The 25,636-nt window shown below is 41.9% G+C and overlaps 1 protein-coding gene across 1 annotated transcript; it reads right to left on the bottom strand.

The window, feature by feature from the left end:
- Positions 1-25,330, bottom strand: LOC117530529 (zinc finger protein 181-like; the record flags this gene model as incomplete). Its single annotated transcript, XM_034193423.1, has 4 exons — positions 24,890-25,330; positions 24,601-24,772; positions 24,334-24,432; positions 1-446 (listed from the first exon to the last, which is right to left on the bottom strand). Coding segments are annotated over exons 1-4 (1,158 nt in total), but the record flags the coding sequence as incomplete, so codon positions are not given.
- Positions 25,331-25,636: the final 306 nt, after the last annotated feature.

The raw sequence follows: 25,636 nt of genomic DNA, 5'->3' as shown, positions 1-25,636 counted from the left end.
GCATTCTCTGGTCTGTTTCCAGTCATAACTGTCATCCGTCTCAGTTCCTGAACTGTCTGAACTCCTGCCACTGATATCTGGTTGTAAATGACTGTTTGGACCTGACTTGCTGGCTGGTTGTGGTCCTCCATCGTCCTCTCCATCAGCTTCTGTTGTCAGTGTTCTGTGTACAGATGAGCTGCTGGCTACAGGCTCAGCCTCTGTGCTCTCATCACTTCGGCTTTGATGAAGCTGTGATGACTCTGGTTTTTCATCATTATCTTCACTCTTTACAGTGAAACCAAACTTGGTGAGATCTGCCTCCTCCAGCTGCTGAAGTTGCTCTCCCTGCTGACTTATCCACAGCTTCTCTTCTTCTTTAATGTCCTCCTGGTCAACACTCAGACTCCATTCCTGGTGTTCAGGGAGAGTTTCTTCTTTAATCACCAACAACGGCTGCATGTCTGCAAAAAAATAAATTAACAATAAATGTTAGAACAACACTCATTAAAATAAAGTATCATAGTGGTGAGTTTGACCTGATGACAATAAGTTGTTGCACTGATGGAACTGATAAAGCTGAAATGTACTTCAGGATTTGTTTTAAATTTCACAAATTTTAATTCATGTCTTTGTCTTCCACAATTAACTTTTGTAATGTTTTATTTTCTGGATTGCTACAAAATAGTATAGGATATCTACAGATGGTACAGAAGACTGCTGCTCAAGTTTTGATGAAAACCAGGAGGTTTGATCAAAGCCATTATGGCTTTCCTTCAATGGCTCCATGTGACTCAAAGAGCAGATTTCAAGGTTTGTTGCTGACATTTCAGACTCTAAATGGTCACAAACTCAACTATCTTGCTGAACTTGTTCAGCCTTATGTGCCTTCTCGTGTCCCTGGACACAGGCTTGCTCTTTGTCTCAAGGGTTAAAAAGAAGTCAGCAGGCTTCAGAGCCTTTTCTTGTCATGCTCGTATCTTGTGGAACAGGCTGCCTCTTGACATTTGAAATGTTTTTTAAACATATTTTCTTTTGCTTATAATTAGTTTATGGTTTTTAATCTTTTCTTTATTTTTGCTTGTTGTACTTAATTCTTTCTGACAACATTGTCAGGTGTGGCTGAGGTGGCCGGAGAGCCATCGCTGTCCAGTGCAGTCCTGGCGCTTTAACCATTGCGACCGGGACTGTAGTGCTGTGTTTTGGTTTTTTATAGAAACATTTTAGCTAATTTTAAGGTGGTATGTGAGGAATTGTGTGCTTGCTACAGGAAATGGTGTCTTATGTGTAATTCAATAAGAATGTTATGGTTTACTGTAGCTGTGGTTTCCCTCGGTGCTCTCAACAACATCAAACTATGCCTGACAACTAACCTACTCGAGAGTTTCTGCTGGATCTTTGGCACAAAGGCACGTCGCCCATGAGTGGCTTACCAGTGGAGGTAAAGTGCAAACCTGCCGCCGGTGTGAAGAAGCGGCGAAAGAGATAAAAGTGGGGGGTGGTACCTGGCAGCAGCTTTGGAGGAAGAGAGAATAAACCACCGCTCCCTTCTATGCTTTTAAGTAACGTGTGGTCATTGTCTGGCAAAATTGATGAGCTGCGTTTAAATTGTCACCACTGTCACGAGTACGGGGAGTCACGTATTATCATGCTAACAGAGACATGGTTAAAGCCAGATATTCCAGACAATCTAGTTGACATTGAAGGCTTTTTTGTGTGCGCTCAGACAGGACTGCATCATTGGGAAAGACCAGAGGAGGGGGGGCTCTGTGTCTACATTAAGAATGAATGGTGTAAACAGTACACTGTCCACGAACTGTCATGTGACCAGGACTTGGAACTGCTTTGTCTGTCCCTGCGTCAGTTTTATTTACCTCGAGAATTTGGCAACATCTTAATCTTGGCAGCTTGTGTCCCACCTGACGGGAACACAAAAAGAGCTGCAAATCGTGTGTCTGAGTGCGCGCAGAATCAACTTCAACGCACCCCTGGAGCCGCTGTCTTCATTCTGGGTGATTGTAACCATTTCCACCTGGAGCAGGCGTTACCCGGATTTTATCAGTACATTGAATGCAGCACTCGGAAGGATAAACTTTTGGACAAATGCTTTGGAAACATAAAAAGTGCTTATACAGCAAAGTCCTCCCTCCACTTGCAAATTTAGATCATGCCACTGTCCAACTAATGCCCATAAACAAAACGGTGCTTAAATCAAAGCCACAGCACAAATCTGTGCCGGTGTGGACTAAGGACAGTGTGGAGACGCTGAAAGGATGTTTTTCTTGTACGAACTGGAGCATCTTTCACAATTTGGAGTTAAACAAAGCCACAGAAACTATTAGAGATTATACACATTTTTGTGTGGACACTGTTGTATCAATCAATCAATTCAATCAATTTTTTTATATAGCGCCAAATCACAACAAACAGTTGCCCCAAGGCACTTTATATTGTAAGGCAAGGCCATACAATAATTATGTAAAACCCCAACGGTCAAAACACTCAGTGCATCATGGGAACCCCCCAGCAGTCTACGTCTATAGCAGCATAACTAAGGGATGGTTCAGGGTCACCTGATCCAGCCCTAACTATAAGCTTTAGCAAAAAGGAAAGTTTTAAGCCTAATCTTAAAAGTAGAGAGGGTGTCTGTCTCCCTGATCTGAATTAGGAGCTGGTTCCACAGGAGAGGAGCCTGAAAGCTGAAGGCTCTGCCTCCCATTCTACTCTTACAAACCCTAGGAACTACAAGTAAGCCTGCAGTCTGAGAGCGAAGCGCTCTATTGGGGTGATATGGTACTACGAGGTCCCTAAGATAAGATGGGACCTGATTATTCAAAACCTTATAAGTAAGAAGAAGAATTTTAAATTCTATTCTAGAATTAACAGGAAGCCAATGAAGAGAGGCCAATATGGGTGAGATATGCTCTCTCCTTCTAGTCCCCGTCAGTACTCTAGCTGCAGCATTTTGAATTAACTGAAGGCTTTTTAGGGAACTTTTAGGACAACCTGATAATAATGAATTACAATAGTCCAGCCTAGAGGAAATAAATGCATGAATTAGTTTTTCAGCATCACTCAGACAAGACCTTTCTGATTTTAGAGATATTGCGTAAATGCAAAAAAGCAGTCCTACATATTTGTTTAATATGCGCTTTGAATGACATATCCTGATCAAAAATGACTCCAAGATTTCTCACAGTATTACTAGAGGTCAGGGTAATGCCATCCAGAGTAAGGATCTGGTTAGACACCATGTTTCTAAGATTTGTGGGGCCAAGTACAATAACTTCAGTTTTATCTGAGTTTAAAAGCAGGAAATTAGAGGTCATCCATGTCTTTATGTCTGTAAGACAATCCTGCAGTTTAGCTAATTGGTGTCTGTCCTCTGGCTTCATGGATAGATAAAGCTATCAAAGAAACAAATTACACACTTTGCTAACAATAAGAGTTCATTTCTCCAAATCTAGGTTTTCTGCAATATACCGATAGTGTGAATGTATGTGATAAACATAAAGGCTCTACAGGTCATTTTGGCCACATGTTCTTTTTCTGTCCTTTATTATATAATTTTTGGTCGTGTTAGTTGTCAGTCATTTCTTCTGATCTCAAAGTGAATCTGCAGCCTTATCCACTCGTTGCCATATTTGGTATTCCTGACTCTTCATTAGCACTCAATTCTGCTCAACAGGGCATTATTGCTTTTACATCTTTAATTGCTAGATGTTCCTAAAGCTGCCTTTACACATAACAGCGGCAACTCATGAATGCCATGAAGTGTACATTCTTGGCCGCTGATCATGAATGTGATGATTCGGGGCAGAGGCCTCAGGTGTCCTCAGGAACTGCTGTAACCTGTTACCACACGTTACGATTAATGGCGCGTGTTGCTGAAGAATTATCAGGAACCATTATGCACAGTCAAGAATAATGTTCCACGTTGTTGCGCGCTATCATGCATAAGAGCACATCGTGCTGAGGAGCATTGGAACAAAACTTTTAGCTGACTTGGCATCACTGTCTTTCAGTATACTACAGCAATGAAACTTAATGCGGTGCAGCAGGGTTTAATTGTGTGCACATCAGAGAAGAACGCTGTCACGCTCTATTAAGGATCACCACTAATCAAGAAGGATCAACATGCTCAGTTGCGATCTCCATGACATGAGGTGAAATGAGGGCAGTGTGCGACATTCGTGGAAGATTTTTTGACAGCCAAAAACACACTCCATGAAAATCACGAATATCACGCACCAACACGCACTATTAAAAAAAAATCTATTCAGGTTTGTTAACCCCAGAGTGCTCATTCGATCCCCCTCTCAGCAGGTGTCTGCCAAATTCCAGGTGTCACACACGAACATCCAACACTGCTCGCTGGACACTTAGAAAAGGTGGGGCTAGTCACGCTCCTGGTATGAGAGCTGAGAGGACCTGACCACATTCGAGCTGTTTGTGAAAATCGTCTAAGTGCCCTATGAGTGTGGCGTCACCAGGTAACACACATGGGTGTTGCTGTGCCAAACTCCCCCCAGCATGTGGCATGCCAGTGTGTCGGCTCCCCCCTCAACACATGTAGCGTGCGGCGGGGCACACTTTCATGACATGCTGATTATATATGTACAGACAAAATCACATGGGGACCCACCAGCAACATCTGAGCGCACACAACACAGAAGGGTGCCTCCCAGCTGATCACCAGCCAGCCACGCACTGACACTCGGAAATGACGGTTCAGTGCACATGACGTGTTACATTAAAAACACAGAACAGTGCCAGGACAAGTATATAAATAAATACTACAATAACCACATACACGATTGCATAACAAATAACTAAAATAATGAATCAAATAACACAGAAACAGAAAGTGACACTTTGTTCTGTGTGCTGAACAAACAGGTGGGCATGGCACACAGCAGCAGCTGTTGAGATGTCTGGACCCGTGAGTCACAACTGGAGAATACAACCCCTGGCAAAAATGATGGAATCACCGGCCTCAGAGGATGTTCATTCAGTTGTTTAATTTTGTAGAAAAAAGCAGATCACAGACATGACACAAAACTAAAGTCATTTCAAATGGCAACTTTATGGCTTTAAGAAACACTATAAGAAATCAGGAAAAAAATTGTGGCAGTCAGTAACGGTTACTTTTTAGACCAAGCAGAGGGAAAAAAATATGGAATCACTCAATTGTGAGGAAAAAATTATGGAATCATGAAAAACAAAAGAACGCTCCAACACATCACTAGTATTTTGTTGCACCACCTCTGGCTTTTATAACAGCTTGCAGTCTCTGAGGCATGGACTTAATGAGTGACAAACAGTACTCTTCATCAATCTGGCTCCAACTTTCTCTGACTGCTGTTGCCAGATCAGCTTTGCAGATTGGGGCCTTGTCATGGACCATTTTCTTCAACTTCCACCAAAGATTTTCAATTGGATTAAGATCCAAACTATTTGCAGGCCATGACATTGACCCTATGTGTCTTTTTGCAAGGAATGTTTTCACAGTTTTTGCTCTATGGCAAGATGCATTATCATCTTGAAAAATGATATCATCCCCAAACATCCTTTCAGTTGATGGGATAAGTGTCCAAAATATCAACGTAAACTTGTGCATTTATTGATGATGTAATGACAGTATTCCCTGAAACCCCCTTCTGTCTGATCATTTCTTAATAACATTTACATTTATACTTTAATGGACTACCCAGCAGTGGGGAATAAGTTTCATTAGAGTAGAAGTCTTTCAGAAAGCACTGTAACTAGGTTTAAGGATATGATTCCTTCTTTATGTTCTCCAATGCCATATACCAACACAGGGCAGAGTAGCTACCTAAACTCTGTGAGTGAGATAGATTATCTCGTCAATAGTTTTATATCCTCATTGAGGACAACTTTGGATGCTGTAGCTCCTCTGAAAAAGAGAGCCTTAAATCAGAAGTGCCTGACTCCGTGGTATAACTCACAAACTCGCAGCTTAAAGCAGATAACCCGTACGTTGGAGAGGAAATGACGTCTCACTAATTTAGAAGATCTTCACTTAGCCTGGAAAGAGTCTGTTGCTCTATAAAAAAAGCCCTCTGTAAAGCTAGGACAGCTTACTACTCATCACTCTGCATTTAATCATTAGTGATTGATCTCTGCTCCCCTCCACAGCATGCCTTTTTCCTGGTTCTCTCCCTCAGCCCCAACCAGTCCCAGCAGGAGACTGCCCCCCCTGAGCCTGGTTCTGCTGGAGGTTTCTTCCTGTTAAAAGGGAGTTTTTCCTTCCCACTGTCGCCAAGTGCTTGCTCACAGGGGGTCGTTTTGACCGTTGGGGTTTTTCCGTAATTATTGTATGGCTTTGCCTTACAATATAAAGCGCCTTGGGGCAACTGTTTGTTGTGATTTGGCGCTATGTAAATAAAATGATTTGATTTGACAGCCATCTCCCCAGTGCCTTTACCTGACATGCAGCCCCATATCATCAATGACTGTGGAAATTTACGTTCTCTTCAGGCAGTCATCTTTATAAATCTCATTGGAACGGCACCAAACAAATGTTACAGCATCATCACCTTGCCCAATGCAGATTCGAGATTCATCACTGAATATGACTTTCATCCAGTCATCCACAGTCCACGATTGCTTTTCCTTAGCCCATTGTAACCTTGTTTTTTTTCTGTTTAGGTGTTAATGATGGCTTTCATTTAGCTTTTCTGTATGTAAATCCCATTTCCTTTAGGCGGTTTCTTACAGTTCGGTCACAGACGTTGACTCCAGTTTCCTCCCATTCGTTCCTCATTTGTTTTGTTGTGCATTTTTGATTTTTGAGACATATTGCTTTAAGTTTTCTGTCTTGACGCTTTGATGTCTTCCTTGGTCCACCAGTATGTTTGCCTTTAACAACCTTCCCATGTTGTTTGTATTTGGTCCAGTTTAGACACAGCTGACTGTGAACAAACAACATCTTTTGCAACACTGCGTGATGATTTACCCTCTTTTAAGAGTTTGATAATCCTCTCCTTTGTTTCAATTGACATCTCTCGTGTTGGAGCCATGATTCATGTCAGTCCACTTGGTGCAACAGCTCTCCAAGGTGTGATCACTCCTTTTTAGATGCAGACTAACGAGCAGATCTGATTTGATGCAGGTGTTAGTTTTGGGGATGAAAATTTACAGGATGATTCCATAATTTATTCCTCAGAATTGAGTGAGTACATATTTTTTTTCCCTCTGCTTGGTCTAAAAAAGTAACCATTACTGACTGCCACAATTTTTTTCCTGATTTCTTATAGTGTTTCTTAAAGCCAGAAAGTTGCCATTTGAAATGACTTTAGTTTTGTGTCATGTCTGTGATCTGCTTTTTTTCTACAAAATTAAACAACTGAATGAACATCCTCCGAGGCCGGTGATTCCATAATTTTTGCCAGGGGTTGTATGTACCGTGTTTTTAAGAACATGACCTCACAACTCTACAGCATGAGGCACGTATGTGTGCTTACTGTCCTCACATGGAAATACATAAAAACATATATCGCCATTGCCATGGGCTGGAGTAGCTGCTCAGCACGCACCGGCAGGCTGCTCCATGTGAACACTCAGCTGGCGAGCTGAATATCACATTACCACGAGCTATGGTCCACATGGCATGCCACTCGCTGGACACTTGCGCCAGGCCAGCAGATGTGGACATGATGGGAGCACATGGCTTCATTCATGTCATTTCAAGACTGTACGTCTGTAACCATGGGTCATCTACAGAGGAACAGAAGTATCACACTGTATTGTCCGCTCGATAAGAGGGTTTCAATAAATTGCGGTGTCCCCCCCCATGGTGTGTGGTTTTAATTATTTTCTCCACAGCAGTGGCACGATGTGGTGCCACACATTCCAACTGCTCGCACTACGTTTGCGCACTTACACACGCAGGAGGGTGCATGAAACAGTCACCGCTGTATCTTGCACACTTGTCTGACCGTGTTTCGTGGATCCCCATCTCAAGCATTTTATGTCACCATTGGAATCCTAGACCCTTATATTCAAAACTGATCCACAATGATAGCCATTATGAAATCTAAGATGGCCACCATACGGAGTACAATTGCCAATGGCCCCCGGACTAAAAATCTTTGTATTGTGTTGCTCTAACCATGTGCCAAGTTCCCTGTTTTTAAGGGAATGTGCACAACCAACCTCTTTTTTGGAGCTAAGCCACCCCACGAATACTTTAAATTGTCCATAGGTGTGCGTCTGGGTGTAAATGCATTTATTTGTCTATATCTGGCTTGGCATCCTGTCAAGGATGTACCCCGCCTCATGCTCTATGGCTGCAGGATAGGCTCCAGGCCCCCGCGACCCGAAATTGGAGTAAGCGGTTGACGATGAGTGAGAATGAGTGTAAATTTTAATAAAATCTCTAACGAGGTTTTAGTCAGTTGTAGTTCATTGTCTGCATTACAACATTTTGAAAGCGGTGTCATTTGATTTAAAATGAAGATTCACTTTGAAGTTATTGATTCCAGAAGGTTGAATCTTTGACTCTCTTTCCAACATTACTGAACTAACAACAGTAATGTGATCATCAGTGGACGCCTTTTGCCAGCTCCTCACCAATGAAACAGCCCTGGTAGCTCATTTTACAAGTGAAAACTCTCAATTTTTGTTGATATTTGCTCAATCCTGAACAAGTGAAAAAGATGTGTACATCAAGACATAATTCTGAACCTGGCAAAACTGGCTTCAACCATTGCTGTAATTCCTATTTCAACAGCAAGTATTTTGAGAGTTTCATAAATGACTTTTTTTGTGAAGTGGCTACGGGTACGTACATCCGTATCTTTTGCGGGACTGCTAAAGGTACGGACCGAGGTTCACTGAAGATACGGACAATGTACGAACGAGTTTTCAAGCCTTTCCAGGCCTTTAGTTGCATATGGTACAGGTACGGACATATTTGCGCATTCTGATTGGTCGGTAAGACACCCTCCGTATCTTTAGAATGCTCTCTGTAGATATGGGTCCGTACCTGTAGCCATGGCCTTTTTAAATTTACCCTGGTACTATATTATACCTGGTGTTCATATAATTTGACAAGAAGAAATTTAGACAACATGATGAGCATCTTGAAACCAAACTCATTAAATGCATTTATTTGTAGTGCCTCAATAAACATGCACTGTGATGAGACTGTCAGCTGAGGCTTTGAGTAATTTATACTTTCAGACTGTGAAAGGGGCTTTTCCACTATGAAGAGGGTCAAGACCCCCCACTGCTGAAACAGACTGAAAGAACAAACACTGGACAACCTCCTTATGATTTTCCTCAGCCTGCAACAACTGAGCCAAGATGAATGAAAGAATTGATGTTATTAACTGACCATTCTTTAATCAAATCTACAGTAGAAATATACATGTAGCTGTTTGAGTTTTAATAAATGTTGTTGTGAGCTCATGATTTAGGTGTTATTGTGAGCTTAAGTACCTGATTTTATAATATTTTTGAGACATGGTATGTAAAAGATAAAAAAATCATGTTTTCATAAATTCTAGAGCTATTTGATATATTTAGATTGAAAAAGAAGGCCCTTTATAAGCCCATTAATAGGATCCCCACCGGGGTGCCACCTAGCCCAGTGCCATCTTCACACTGGTTGTCACCTACGTGGCCCCCGAACCCCAGGCTTTTTAAGTGATTTTTCCATCCCATTTGCTAAAAAATCCTGGTGAGAACCCTGACATGTGAGTCTTCCATGTTGAACCATTACAAGAAATCAATGGAGACCAGAGAAATCACTCCGCGTGGCTGAAAAGTGACGTATAAGACTTTTCACAGTCTATCACGCTTCCGGGTCTGATATGAAAGATCCAAGAGCAAGAGGTGCAAACTGCAGTCTCGAGGCATCATGACTGACTGTGTGAGCAGCGAGAATGATAGAGACTTTGATTATTTTTCCTGTTGGAACGTTGATTCTTTGAAAGATATTTAGTGAAAACGTGGTATTGGTGTCCAAGGAAGAAAAACTTAAAACTTATGCTGCACACAAACTGAAAATTCAGGTTTTGTCAACTTGATCCACTGCCAACCCAGGCAGTGTCTATTCATAAACATAGAATCAGCTGATCACTGTTTCGCTTTGCGGACCTCTATAAATCTTGCACGCGATCTTTGTATTTCCGAGTGTGTGAAATAAATTATTTGTGGAAAAATTAATCATGGATCTGGTTGGTGAAAGGCAGCTGATTGGTGTCTGTAGTAAATAATCGTGAGCTGCCTAGTCTATTTCCCTACATGTTCTGTGTCATTTATTAGGCTTATAGGCACATGTGTCTGTGATTTGGATCAATTAATAATGAATAAGGTGGAATAAAATGCACTGATTTGTATCACAACAGAGCAAGGCGACAGATTACTCTGCCCATTTAAAATTAGAGGGCAAATCATTCTCGACCAGATATCCGAACTTGATTCTGGGTGGCTGGATGATAAGAGCGGCAGAACTGGTCTTATTGAACCGGTGCACTGCCACAAAATTCACCAGGCCAATGCGACCTGCTGAACGCCGCGCTGTGTGTTGCTGGACAGAGTTATATAAAATTATTTCGTAGCGTATTCATCATTTGCTCTCAGAGACTGGCTGATAAAACCATCTCTATTGGCTCCGGAAGCACAAAGGAGTTTTCTCCAACAGCTTCTCGTGCGCTTCATGGGGTGGAGAAAGCATTTGGGATCATCTCAAAGGTATTACTTATAATATTTATATTGTAGTGGCTTGGTAAAACAGTTGCATTTTCACTTCTTATATGCACGTGTAAAATTATGTTTATTATGGATTTAGACAGTTGTTTGACTGATGCTGTCACTGACCGACCGAGCGTGTTTTCGTTTTTACACCTCTCGACCTTTGAACCAACCTGGTCGCGCATGCGTATTTTCAGACTATCATCCCAGTTGTGGTGGGGACAACAGTGGTCTGGGGCCCACTGCATTCTATTAAAAAGAAATCAAAGATAAATGAAAAGGCTTATTTCAATCAATTTCAGCAAAATAATCTGAGAAAACCGAGTGAAAACCGTAAACTTGAAAATCGATATGATGGTGCCGACAATGTAACAACCTGGTGCAGCGCCACGTTTCCATTGTTTAGATGGAGCCCTGAATACAGAACATAAAATACAAACCTGCTCTGGATCAGCGAACTTCAGGCTTGAAAATAGCATCCAGCACGTTGACTAGTTTCTTCTCTTCTTTAAATCCACTCGTTTCATCTTGCTGCTCTGCGATGTTTTTGTTTGTTGTTTCTACCAACTCAAATATCTCGGCATTAGCAGCAGTTAGCCGCGCCGTTTCAACAACCTTCTCAGCTGTTCCACCTTTTCGCGCTAACTTCGCCTTTTCTTCTTCCGGTTTACTGTCGACCTTTGCACTTCTGGAGCTCTTCAAAAACATATTCGAGGATCACAGAGTGAAGTTTGATATGTTCAGAGAAGAGTTTCCAGCATCTCCAGCTAACTAGCTTTAGCCTCGCCCTCCAAAGGGAAAGTTCTTCTTCGTGTTTAATGGCGGTTCGCAATCAGCTTATATGGAGTATTACCGCCACCAACTGGACTACAGTGTTGGTCAGGAGGCAAACATCCCCAAAATACAATTACCAAAAAAAAAAAAAAAAAAAAAAAAAACGGTACTCGACTCATACCCTGTGCAGTAATCCTGTAGTCTTCAGATATTCATAAAAGTAATTGAAGCAGATCCCACCAGACTCTATCTTAAGTATGTTCCGTAAGCTGACGTCTACCTGTCTCCCCTGCAGCTGAATGGACAGTAGCTGTCTTGGTTGTTGCTACTCTTGACACTGTACAAGAGCATGCTCCATGGTCTCCTGATTGTCACCACATTCATAAGTTCCATCAACATGTTTATTGATCTTAACTAGTGAGCTATTCAATCCTGTGTGACCAAAACACAGTCTTGAGAACACATGCTCCTCTCTTTTGTTTTGAAGGTGCATGTGCACCTTCCCCTGCCAAGACTACACTGAACAATATGGAAATGGCACCCTGTGCGCCCAGCATCATATCGGTGCTGTCACTTGCTAATGCCTTTAGCTTTGATCAAACTCTTCAGTTCTCCCTTACTGTGTCTGATGTCAACATCTATAGTGGACATCCCTGCTCCTTGTTTGGCAAACTTATCAACCAGCTCATTTCCTCTGACCCCTATATGAGCTGCGACCTATATAAGGGTGATTCTTAGACTACGGGCACTTATGTCCTTTGATCATATTGTATGAGAAACAGAAAAAAGGGGAAATTTCACACTTTTATAGTTATCTTTACAATGAAAGTGTGTTAAGAAATTTGTTCTATTAGTATGACTTTTTCACCTTTTTTCAGCATCATTATATGCAAATATTGCCGTTTTGTGCTTGTCCCACACCCAGACTTTTGATCTTCAATGATAAAAATGAATGGTAAAGAAACGTTTTTTTCTAATGCTTTAAAATATCTCTGAATAAAATATCAGAGATAACAGTTGCCCCAAGGCGCTTTATATTGTAAGGCAATGGTGTGGTGGAAATTACATTTACAAGTAAAATAATCAAAACATAATTGGGGTATTCAATGTCATACAACTGTTGTGATTTTTTTTAAACAAAATGTAGTTGTCCCACACTATTGCCGTAATTTCCACCACAACACTGTAATGTACCTTTAAACAGTTTGTATGAAAGATTGTTTGGGTAGTTTCTATGGAGATAAACAGTGACATCAGAGCACATGTATATAGCGCCAAATCACAACAAACAGTTGCCCCAAGGCGCTTTATATTGTAAGGCAACGGTGTGGTGGAAATTACATTTACAAGGCCAATAGTGCCCGTAGTTAAAGAATCACCCATAAATGCTGTGAGCGCTCCTAACTTTGTGAGATTATTTGTCAAGGAAACTGTCAGATACAAGATCTTGTCAAGTTTCAGACTGTATGTTTTTAAGGCTGATTAATGCCACACCTGAGTCCGATGCTATTACTATATTCTTTATTTTATGATCAATCACCCAGTGTAGTGCCAGCCATATTGCAGTAACTCTGCGGTGTATACAGCAAGGTCACCCATAATTCGTTTTACATTTAACCGAGGAAGGACATAGGCTACTGCAACCCTCAAATTCAAATTTATTAATTTATATAGCGCCAACTCACAATGAAATCGTCTCAAGGCGCTTCACACAACATAAAAAAAAAGAAAATTTAAAAATTTAAAACAATAAAAAGAGGACCATAAAAGAAAGACAACCATAAAAGAATACAAGAATAAAAACACATCATAACACTAATGATAAAACAGGGAAAACAAATGAGTCTTTAAACGTGACTTAAAAGTCTCCACAGTATCCAACTGCCGAATGTGTGCCGGGAGATCGTTCCACAGAGCTGGGGCACGGTAGGAGAAAGCTCTGTGACTGGCAGACTTTTTATTCACCCTGGGAACACACAGAAGTCCTGCACCCTGAGAACGCAGGGCCCGAGCTGGTACATAGGGGCTTACCAGGTCAGCCAGATAGGGAGGTGCAAGTCCATGAACAATTTTATAAACTAATAACAGTACTTTAAAATCCGATCTTGCAGGAACAGGAAGCCAGTGCAGGGACGCCAAAACGGGCGTAACATGGTCAAAAGTTGTGTCAAAAGTCTGGCAGCAGCATTTTGAACCAGTTGAAGACCCCTAATCTTGGACTGCGGTAAGCCAGAAAATAGAGCATTACAATAGTCCAATCTAGAAGAGACAAATGCATGAATCAAAGTCTCAGCAGCCGCCATAGACAGGATGGGACAAGTCTTCGCTATATTTCGCAAATGGAAGAAAGCAGTCCTCGTAATGTCTCTAATGTGGAAATCAAAGGACAACGTAGGATCTAAAATTACTCCAAGGTTCCTCACTTTATCCGTATGATGTATAACACACAAACCTAAGCTAAGTGCTAGCTGATCAAATTGATGCCGATACCTCGCTGGACCAAGAACCATAACTTCAGTCTTATCAGAATTTAAAAGTAGGAAGTTACTAGACATCCAACTTCTTACTGATGCAAGGTAATCTTCCAAAGATTTTATGTGAATGAGATTACCAGCAGTTATTGGTATGTACAATTGAGTGTCATCAGCATAGCAATGAAAGGGAATCACAAAGTGCCGCAGTATATTCCCAAGGAGTGCTACATAATGGGAAAAAAGCAGTGGGCCTAAAACGGATCCCTGAGGAACCCCAAACTTCATGTCCCTACGATCAGAGGAGGTGCCATTACACAATACACAGTAAGAATGACTGGACAGGTATGATGTCATACCTGCAAGAGCAGTTCCAGTAATTCCAAAGTGATTCTCCAAACTATTGAGTAAAATATGATGATCCACAGTATCAAACGCAGCACTAAGATCCAGCAAGACCAAGACTGCTCACAAAAGGTCATTCACTACTTTAGTAAGTGCTGTCTCTGTGGAGTGATATTTTCTAAAAGCAGACTGCAGTGGCTCAAAAAGATTATTCTCAGTGAGGTAGTCCACGAGCTGTCGCAAAACCACTTTTTCCAGGATTTTAGAACAAAATGATAGATTTGATATCGGCCTATAATTCTTCAATACACTAGGGTCAAGATTGGATTTCTTAAGTAATGGTTTAATCACTGCAGACTTGAATGCCTTCCTGTGTTTTTTGATGCGTCAACAAATTATAGTAGTCTCACTGTACCTCTCACATAGAAAACACATGACCCTACTGCTGTCCACCACTCTCATGCCATTCTTCCAGTAGCCCTAAGTCAATGTTCAGATCTGTAAACAACCACAGAGATGTCACTGGGAAGACTACAGTAGGTGAAATCTTAAATGTGTTTAGGTTCATATCCTTCACTTTCCGTTTCATTACCCACCCAAAGCTTCTGATAGCAGCAGTCTCTCTCTCTTGACAGGGTGCCAACACTGACTGGGTCATATGGCAAGTATCATGTCCCCGTAAGTTTGCTCAATACACTAGAGCCAGTTGATCTCTCCTAAGGTGTAACGGTATCGCTCCCATCTCAACCTGAATAGCTGCAACTGGAGTAGTTTTCCTGGCTCCACAGCATAGACGAAGGGGTTGATTTTGAACAACATCCAGCTGTTTCTGTGATGTTGTAGTAGCCGACCCATACACAATGCAGCCATAGTCCAACACTGACCTTATCAGACCAGTATAAATAGTTTTCAGGGCTGACCTGCTGGCTCCCCAGTCCACACCACACAAAAACTTCATCACACTCAGTACCTTCTTACACTTAACCATCTGTTTTACAGTAGTGTTCAGAATAATAGTAGTGCTATGTGACTAAAAAGATTAATCCAGGTTTTGAGTATATTTCTTATTGTTACATGGGAAACAAATCAAATCAATTTTATTTATATAGCGCCAAATCACAACAAACAGTTGCCCCAAGGCGCTTTATATTGTAAGGCAAAGCCATACAATAATTACGGAAAAACTCCAACGGTCAAAACGACCCCTGTGAGCAAGAACTTGGCGACAGTGGGAAGGAAAAACTCCCTTTTAACAGGAAGAAACCTTCAGCAGAACCAGGCTCAGGGAGGGGCAGTCTTCTGCTGGGACAGAGTGGTGCATACAGAGCAAAAAGAGAAAGAAACACTCAGTGCATCATGGGAACCCCCCAGCAGTCTAAGTCTATAGCAGCATAACTAAGGGATGGTTCAGGGTCACCTGATCCAGCCCTAACTATAAGCTTTAACAAAAAGGAAAGTTTTAAGCCTAATCTTAAAAGCAGAGAGGGTGTCTGTCTCCCTGATCCGAATTGGGAGCTGGTTCCACAGGAGAGGAGCCTGAAAGCTGAAGGCCCTGCCTCCCATTCTACTCTTACAAACCCTAGGAACTACAAGTAAGCCTGCAGTCTGAGAGCGAAGCACTCTATTGGGGTGATATGGTACTATGAGGTCCATAAGATAAGATGGGACCTGATTATTCAAAACCTTATAAGTAAGAAGAAGAATTTTAAATTCTATTCTGGAATTAACAGGGAGCCAATGAAGAGAAGCCAATATGGGTGAAATATGCTCTCTCCTTCTAGTCCCTGTCAGTACTCTAGCTGCAGCATTTTGAATTAACTGAAGGCTTTTCAGGGAACTTTTAGTACAACCTGATAATAATGAATTACAGTAGTTCCGCCTAGAAGAAATAAATGCATGAATTAGCTTTTCAGCATCACTCTGAGACAAGACCTTTCTAATTTTAGAGATATTGCGCAAATGCAACAAAGCAGTCCTACATATTTGCTTAATATGCCCATTGAAGGACATATCCTGATCAAAAATGACTCCAAGATTTCTCACAGTATTACTAGAGGTCAGGGTAATGCCATCCAGAGTAAGGATCTGGTTAGACACCATGTTTCTAAGATTTGTGGGGCCAAGTACAATAACTTCAGTTTTATCTGAATTTAAAAGCAGGAAATTGGAGGTCATCCATGTCTTTATGTCTGTAAGACATTCCTGCAGTTTAACTAATTGGTATGTGTCCTCTGGCTTCATGGATAGATAAAGCTGGGTATCATCTGCGTAACAATGAAAATTTAAGCAATGCTTTCTAATAATACTGCCTAAGGGAAGCATGTATAAAGTGAATAAAATCGGTTCTAGCACAGAACCTTGTGGAACTCCATAATTAACCTTAGTCTGTGAAGAAGATTCCCCATTTACATGAACAAATTGTAATCTATTAGATAAATATGATTCAAACCACTGCAGCGCAGTGCCTTTAATACCTATGGCATGCGCTAATCTCTGTAATAAAATTTTATGGTCAACAGTATCAAAAGCTGCACTGAGGTCTAACAGAACAAGCACAGAGATGAGTCCACTGTCTGAGGCCATAAGAAGATCATTTGTAACCTTCACTAATGCTGTTTCTGTACTATGATGAATTCTGAAACCTGACTGAAACTCTTCAAATAGACCATTCCTCTGCAGATCAGTTAGCTGTTTTACAATTACCCTTTCAAGAATTTTTGAGAGAAAAGGAAGGTTGGAGATTGGCCTATAATTAGCTAAGATAGCTGGGTCAAGTGATGGCTTTTTAAGTAATGGTTTAACTACTGCCACCTTAAAAGCCTGTGGTACATAGCCAACTAATAAAGATAGATTGATCATATTTAAGATCAAAGCATTAATTAATGGTAGGGCTTCCTTGAGCAGCCTTTTAGGAATGGGGTCTAATAGACATGTTGATGGTTTGGAGGAAGTAACTAATGAAGATAACTCAGAAAAATCGGAGAGAAAGAGTCTAACCAAATACCAGCATTACTGAAAGCAGCCGAACATAAAGATGTGTCTTTATGTTCGCACGCGAAGGTGCTGACAGGACAGACAGGGCAACGAGACAGGGACTGGAACCAGGGAAGTGAGCCTGCAGAGCTTCTAGGACTGGATAAACTGCAGGAGAGAATGAGAGGGCAGGTGAGACAGTGAAGATGCATTTGGGCACACATCTGCAAATGAAAAGTCAAAGCTAAACTCAATGTTCATTCTGAGATTCAGTTCATTCCAGATTGGAGTTTAGAGCAAAGTCCAGTTCAGATCAAAGTCTGTTCATACAGGAATTCAGTTCTACATGCAGTGGCGGTCCTAGAGTGATTTACTCCCCGGGCGAAACCCCCTGCGTGCACCCCCCCCTGCGCACACTAACGTGGCCACCACCTCCGCCCCACCACCCATGAAAACACTAACTTCGTCCTGAACACCCACAATCCCACAAATTAACTCACAACAGCTATTTTCAAGAACAAATTTCCAGTTTTAATGACTACTGCAATAACAAACACAAAGAAATTGGCACAGTCTAATGTGTCATCATCCATGGACTTATCTGCGATGATCATCTCAAAGGTTTGCAGGAGGGCATCATAATTGTTTGCCACAGTGCTCACTATCCGTGATGTGAAATTCCATTGAGTAGGAGCATTTCTGGGCAACCTTGAGCAGCCTGCAGACTCAAGAAAAGACATCCTCTTTGTGGATTTTGAGAAAAATGTGGCAAACCCAGAGAGTGATGCAAAAAATATTCTGCACTCAGATAAGCATTTAGCCCCCTGAGACAGAACCAGATTCACTCTGTGTGCATAGCAATGCATAAACATTGCACTGGGGGCTGTTGCTTTAACTTTGGCCTGCAAACCATTGAGAGCTGAAGCCATGACAGCAGCCATGGCTTCTTCGTAAGGAAGACTATCAAATGGCTTCGCCAAAATCCGGTCCACAACATTCAAATTGTCTGCCATTATGTGCAGCTTGCTACCTAGCTAGCTCGCTAGCTGGGACTGGCGCGAGGCTAGTGTGAAGTTTGTCCGCCTGTGAGTGCTTTGTGACGGTGAAGGAGCTCAGCAGCACCCGCTGCTCAGTAGGGACAGAAACTGCGATAGAAATCAGAAAGAGTGATATTAGTCTCCAAACACAAGCAGCTACAAAAAAAAAACACACCAGAAATAGAAGCTCGATTTGTCGCTAGTCGTTTTTAACAAAGAAAATGCCGCTAAGAGGATTAGGAAAGCATCCGGTTCAACTCAGAACAGAATGAAAATTAAAAAAATGCTCCCACGGATGTTTACACCAAAAGATCGCTGATTTGCTCATTTCGCTGTCAATCAAAAAGGGATTCAGCCTCAGACAGATCATCCAATCATCATGCAGAAGCTGAGCGTCCGGTCCAGCCCACTGCCCCATAGACCCCCAAACACGCTGAGCGTCCGATGGGCGGGACAAAGCCCAGCATTTATCCAATGACTCGTCTCGTTTCGCTGCGGTCTTTGCTTCGCAGTTTATAGTGTTTTCATGTGACGTATCGGTCACGTCATTTTGTGTCCCGCGGCCATTCTGGATTACGACGCGGTGGCCGCTGTGATTACACTTCGTGCATTTGGCGAACAATTGCAGAAATTTCAACGTCGGTGTGAAGAAGCCTCACGGCATCGTGTCGCTGTGAGAGATCCACCGCTAACAGAAATCCACTGCTCCCAGAATTTTATTTGGCAATAAAATTATATAACACATAAAAATACTGCAGAAGATAACACAAGAACGCTTCCCATACGGATGCTTATTTACATTGTGGTCCTCGAGCACCGAGCTGCTGAACCACAAGCTGCCCTTCCAGCGCCTGGTGAGAGAAATCGCTCAGGACTTCAAGACGACCTCCGCTTTCAGAGCTCCGCTGTGATGCTCTGCAGGAGGCCGGCGAGGTTGACCTGGTCGGCAGCTTCATAGTTCACAATATCGCAGTGTGACACGGTCGGCCAGTTAGTTACATTAACACTAAACTCACTATCAGGTATAAGATACGGATCCACTGAACCGACTGCTACACATCTATCATGATAAATAGCTTTATCTCGAGGATTTAAAGCCTCGTAATAACCGGACATTCTCTTCATTTTTCTATCACGCGTCAGTCTCCTTGTAATCCAGAATGGCGACGGCACCTGTCCTGCAGCAAATCGGTCACGTGATTAAACCCCTCTATAGCATTGTGAAGCTGCGGGAATGAGTGAGAGGAAAGCCGCCATGGGACGGGAAGGTGGGGGCGCCGCTCTGCCGTAACGAAACCACGAACCCCCCCCCGTCAGGACAACCCCCCCCCCCCCCCGTTTTTTTTTTTTTGACCGTTATTTTTTCCGCACGGTCGTGCCGCCCTCCCCTGCGATGCCCGGGGCGGCCAGCCTTCAGGACTGCCCCTGTCTACATGACACACCCTAAAGGTTGGCACACGTGGCAGACAGGCGCAGTCAAGTGACAGGCGCCAAGTTCCAGGCTTTGGTGCATGCAGCAGTTTAGCGGAGCTAAAACTCTCTGGGTAACTGCACTCAGAAAACCAGTTACATTAACTCAGGAACTTAGCAGCTGCGTGTGGATCATCAGATCAGAGTAACTTAACAGTTCAGTTAGGAGAAAAACTGGATTACTGTGCACTGTGTTCCTAAAAACAGCGCACACACACACACTCTGATCACTGAATAACAGCTGGTCACTAAGTAGAACGGACTCTGATAATATGAGCTGATTAATGTGAGACGCTGCAGGTGAAAATACCCGCCAGGCAGCCTCAGAGTTTAAGGAGAAGGCAGGTGGGTGTGGCAGTGGCATTTTGCAGCAGCATCTTATCTCAGCACTTCCTGTAGCATCTGTATGTGCCGCAGCAGATGCTGGTGTTTTTGTATTTCTTGTAGCAATTCCGGTAAGTACTGAGACAAGATGCTGCTGCTGCAAAATGCACCTGCCCTTGCTGTGAAAACCTTTATTTTTGTTGAAATGCTGCCCTCGTGTGTCCGATAAATGTATTTACAATTATAAAGGCAGACGTAGAAAGTTTTTCCAAACACTTCTGTTGAGATTTTTGTGCAGCTTACATATTTTCTTTTTACACCTTTTTACAACAAAATTCAACATTTTGTGAGGCAGACTAAGAATCTGTCTGATAAAGGTGTTTTTGATCAGTCAGATAATTTACTTTTCAAAAAAGTGTGTCCTTTCACTTCAGGGTGTTGACACAGTGCAGTGTGTTTAACAAAAATATACAAACACTCTGCTTCACTTTAAATATACAATAAGTCTATTTAAGATCATCTGTGTCACTGTTTGACAACACGGAGTTGATAAGAACAGACAGCAAACTCTTTACACCTGCAGACAAACTCTGCAGGCCTCTGGTGCAGGGACAGAGCCACAGGGGCGAGGGGTGGGGAAGGACCCCCCAAACCCCTTAAAGGTCCACTTTTGCAGCAATCTTAAATACATTTTTTGCACATAATAATAAATTATTATTATTATTATTATTATGCAGGGGTGGTGGACCAAGTGGTAAGTGTGCTTGGCTTCAGTGCGGAAGGTTCCCGGTTCAAACCCCACCGCTGCCACAGGAAGGGCATCCAGCATCAAAATTTTGCCAAACCCACATGCAAAAGCACCTTGGATCTGCTGTGATGACCCCGAGTGAAAACAAGGGAGCAGCGGGAGAGACACTTTTATATTATCATCATTGGCTTACTATTTCTAATATTTAAGAATAAAGTAATTTTGCTGAATGACTATAAATTAAAGATACAACCCCAATTCCAGTGAAGTTGGGATGTTGTGAGATGTAAATAAAAACAGAATACAATTATTTGCAAATCCTCTTCAACCTATATTCAATTGAACACACCACATAGACAAGATATTTAATGTTCCACTGTCCCAGCTTTTTTGAAACGTTTCAGGCATCCATTTCAAAATAAGCAAATATTTGCACAAAAACAAAGTTTATCAGTTTGAACATTAAATATTTTGTCTTTGTGGTGTATTCAACCGAATATAGGTTGAAGAGGATTTGCAAATCATTGTATTCTGTTTTTACTTACATTTTACACAACATCCGAACTTCATTGGAATTGGGGTTGTACATATAGAGGTGAAATCCCTCTATATGGGCTGAAATGGGTTTCATCAGGAGGGTGGCTAGGGTCTCCCTTAGAGATAGGGTGAGAAGCTCAGTCATTTGAAAGGACCTCGGAGGAAACAGATGGATTGCCTACACCGGGTAGGGAATGCGGTCTTGCCCCAAGTGAAGGAGTTCAAGTACCTCAGGGCCTTTTTCAAGAGTGAGGGGACAATGGAGCATGAGACTGACCAGTGAAGCGGCGCAGCAGGGGTGGTATTGCATTCGATCTACCGTACTGTTGTGACGAAAAGGGAGGTGAGCCAAAAGGTGAAGCTCTCAATCTACTGCTCAGTCTTCATTCCTACCCTCACCTATGGTCATGAGGATTGTGTCAGGGGCGGAAGAACTAGATCACAGATACATATGGTCAAAATGTGCTTCCTTAGGAATGTGGCTGGTGTCTCCCTTAGAGATGAGGTGAGAAGCTCGGTCATCCGTGGGGAGCTCAGAGTAGAGCTGCTGCTCTGCCACATTGAAAGGAGCCAACTGAGGTGATTCTGGCATCTGGTAAGGATGCTTCCTGGGCGCCTCCCTAGGGAGGAGTTCCAGGCATGTCCAGCTGGGAGGATACCCCGGGGAAGACCCAGGACTAGGTGGAGAGATTATATCTCCACACTAGCCTGGGAACCCCCTGGGATCCCCTAGTCAGAGGTGGTTAATGTGGCCCGGTAAAAGGGAAGTTTGGGGTCCCCTACTGGAGCTGTTGCCCCACAACCTGATCCCAGAAAAGTGGTTGAAGATGACTGGGAAATCGGAGAGATTTCACGTGATGACATAATTCATAGCAGAGCTGCACGGCGCCACGATGGACCCCCGTGCTATTGTTATAAGGCAGACAGGTAGACAGTTAAGGTGGACTAGATTTGGATAAGATTTAGTGCTACATTATAGTTTTATTTTGTCTTGTTTGCACATTCTGCTTCTATAAGGACCATTGTTACAAAGTATTCACTGACCATAGCACCATTTCCATTTATGTTGCTGAAAAAAGGAAAAAAACATTTGCTGTTATTGGGACTGAGTGAGTTAAACCTGTACTGCAAATTTTGTATTCTGTTTTTACCTGAGGACAACATATGGCTGGTGTCCGTCCGTCCCTCAGTCCGTCAGTGTTCAGCATAAGTCCAGTTTTATTACTGCCAGTCTTCAAATTCACATGGAACATTCTTGGGACAGACCCTGGACAAGTACGAAGATGGCTAACCTTGACCTATTTTAAGACATTAAAATGTCACATTCTGTACCTAATTTTATGGCATGATCTCGCGGACATTAACGTAGTGACATTGCTGCCTGCTATCGCTTATTTATAACTTAGCTATATTTATAACTTCGCTTAGTTTTTTTTAGCTAGAAATAACACCTCTCATATTATGTAAAAGCTAGTGAGAAATAAACACTGCTAAAACTGAAAATGCTTTGTTAGTAACCTGATACCACCACTGGACGGATTAAAAAACAAAACAAAACACTGAAACACACAAACTGAAACGCTGTTTTAGAACCTAATAATACCTCTGAAGTGATTTAAAAGACATGTAGCAGACGGTAGCGTTGTTTAGTTTTTGAGTGGCCGGGCTAACAGCCAATCAGAATAGAGCTGCACTGTGGCATCACAGCCTGGTTGCAAGCTACAAACTCAGTTTTTGGAAGCTAATAATTACTTAAACAGCAGCAAATTTTACAGAACACAATGCTCATACGGCCGAGGGTATTTCAGCATTGCGTTATTTTTATATTGCACCATTACTTGAACATAGCACCTTTTTATTGTTCATATTATGGGAGCTGTCAGGACTTTCAAAATATCTGCACAAAAGCTGAAACGGAATTGTGGTTTTAATTATTTTATTTTATTTATTTTCATTGCTATTGGTGTTATTCTAAATTGTGTTTGTGTGGGTGTTTGATCAACAATTTAACATTTAAGATCTGTCACACACCTGTTGTCAATCTATAATCTAAATGATAATCTCCCTGAAAAAGGTAAGTCCCTTCAGCTGTTTCCTCGCTTGCACACACGGTCGCCACAGTAAATCCGAGGCCTAGGGCACCAAAATGGCTAGAAACAGCTCTGTGTCCAATTGAAGGAAATCAGCCATAGCGATGGATAACTTTAATTTTTTATTGATTTCTTTCATACACCATGTTTGTAGGTCATGAAATTTCATTTGTGTCTTGAATGAATTATCATGTGTCTGTTCAGACTGCTCTTTTGTCCAAATCTTTGAACACACTCAGAACATCCAAATGCTTTTTGCCCTGAATGAATTATCATGTGTCTAATTAGACTGCAATTTCGTCCAAATCTCTTACCACACTCAGAACAGACAAATTCTTTTTGCCCAGTATGAATTATCATGTGTTTGTTCAGGTTGCCCTTTTGTCCAAATCTTTTACCACACTCCAAACAGACAAATGGCTTTTGTTGTGTATGAATTATCATGTGTGTGTTCAAGTCGCCATTTCGTCCAAATCTTTTACCACACTCCAAACAGACAAATGCTTTTTGTCCTGTATGAATTATCATGTGTCTGTTCAGACTGCCCTTTTGTCCAAATCTTTGACCACACTCAGAACAGACAAATGGCTTTTGCCTTGGTTTTTGCCCTGTATGAATTATCATGTGTGTTTTCAGGTTGCCCTTTTGTCCAAATCTTTGACCACACTCAGAACAGACAAATGGTTTTTGTCCTGTATGAATGATCATGTGTGTGTTCAAGTCGCCATTTCGTCCAAATCTTTTACCACACTCAGAACAGACAAATGGTTTTTGTCCTGTATGAATTATCATGTGTTTGTTCAGAGTGCTCTTATGTCTAAATCTCTGACCACACTTAGAACAGACAAATGATTTTTGCCCTGTATGAATGATCATATGCCTGTTCAGGTAGCTCTTTTGTCCAAATCTTTGACCACACTTAGTACAGACAAATGGTTTTTCTCCAGTATGAATTATCATGTGTGTGTTCAGACTGCTCTTTTGTCCATAGCTTTGACCACACTTAGAACAGACAAATGGTTTTTGTCCTGTATGAATTATCGTGTGTGTGTTCAGGTCGCTCTTTTGTCCAAATTTTTTACCACACTCAGAGCAAACGAATGGCTTTTGTCCAGTATGAATTATCACATGTCTGTTCAGGCTGCTCTTATGTCCAAATCTTTGGCCACACTCAGAACAGACAAATACTTTTTGTCCTGTCTGAATTATCATGTGTTTTTTCAACGTGCCCTTCTGTTTCTGTCTTTTACTCTGATCAAAACAGCTAAATAGTTTTCTGCTTGCTTGCCTCTCCTTTTGTTGCTCTGAGTTGTTCACGTGACGAGATGCTTTTCCATATTTAGAGCCTTTAAATTGTTTCTCATCAGTGTTGCATGAATGAACAATACTGGTATTTTTTCGACAGTTAAAACTTGACTGGCATTCTCTGGTCTGTTTCCAGTCATAACTGTCATCCGTCTCAGTTCCTGAACTGTCTGAACTCCTGCCACTGATACCTGGTTGTAAATGACTGTTTGGACCTGACTTGCTGGCTGGTTGTGGTCCTCCATCGTTCTCTCCATCAGCTTCTGTTGTCAGTGTTCTGTGTACAGATGAGCTGCTGGCTACAGGCTCAGCCTCTGTGCTCTCATCACTTCGGCTTTGATGAAGCTGTGATGACTCTGGTTTTTCATCATTATCTTCACTCTTTACAGTGAAACCAAACTTGGTGAGATCTGCCTCCTCCAGCTGCTGAAGTTGCTCTCCCTGCTGACTTATCCACAGCTTCTCTTCTTCTTTAATGTCCTCCTGGTCAACACTCAGACTCCATTCCTGGTGTTCAGGGAGAGTTTCTTCTTTAATCACCAACAACGGCTGCATGTCTGCAAAGAAATAAATTAACAATAAATGTTAGAACAACACTCATTAAAATAAAGTATCAGAGTGGTGAGTTTGACCTGATGACAATAAGTTGTTGCACTGATGGAACTGATAAAGCTGAAATGTACTTCAGGATTTGTTTTAAATTTCACAAATTTTAATTCATGTCTTTGTCTTCCACAATTAACTTTTGTAATGTTTTATTTTCTGGATTGCTACAAAATAGTATAGGATATCTACAGATGGTACAGAAGACTGCTGCTCAAGTTTTGATGAAAACCAGGAGGTTTGATCAAAGCCATTGTG

This window comes from Thalassophryne amazonica, chromosome 18, assembly GCF_902500255.1.
Source record: "Thalassophryne amazonica chromosome 18, fThaAma1.1, whole genome shotgun sequence".
In the NCBI taxonomy this organism is placed as follows: domain Eukaryota; kingdom Metazoa; phylum Chordata; class Actinopteri; order Batrachoidiformes; family Batrachoididae; genus Thalassophryne; species Thalassophryne amazonica.
The sequence above is the reverse complement of the archived record's forward strand: the minus strand, read 5'-3'. Positions and strand labels throughout refer to the sequence as shown.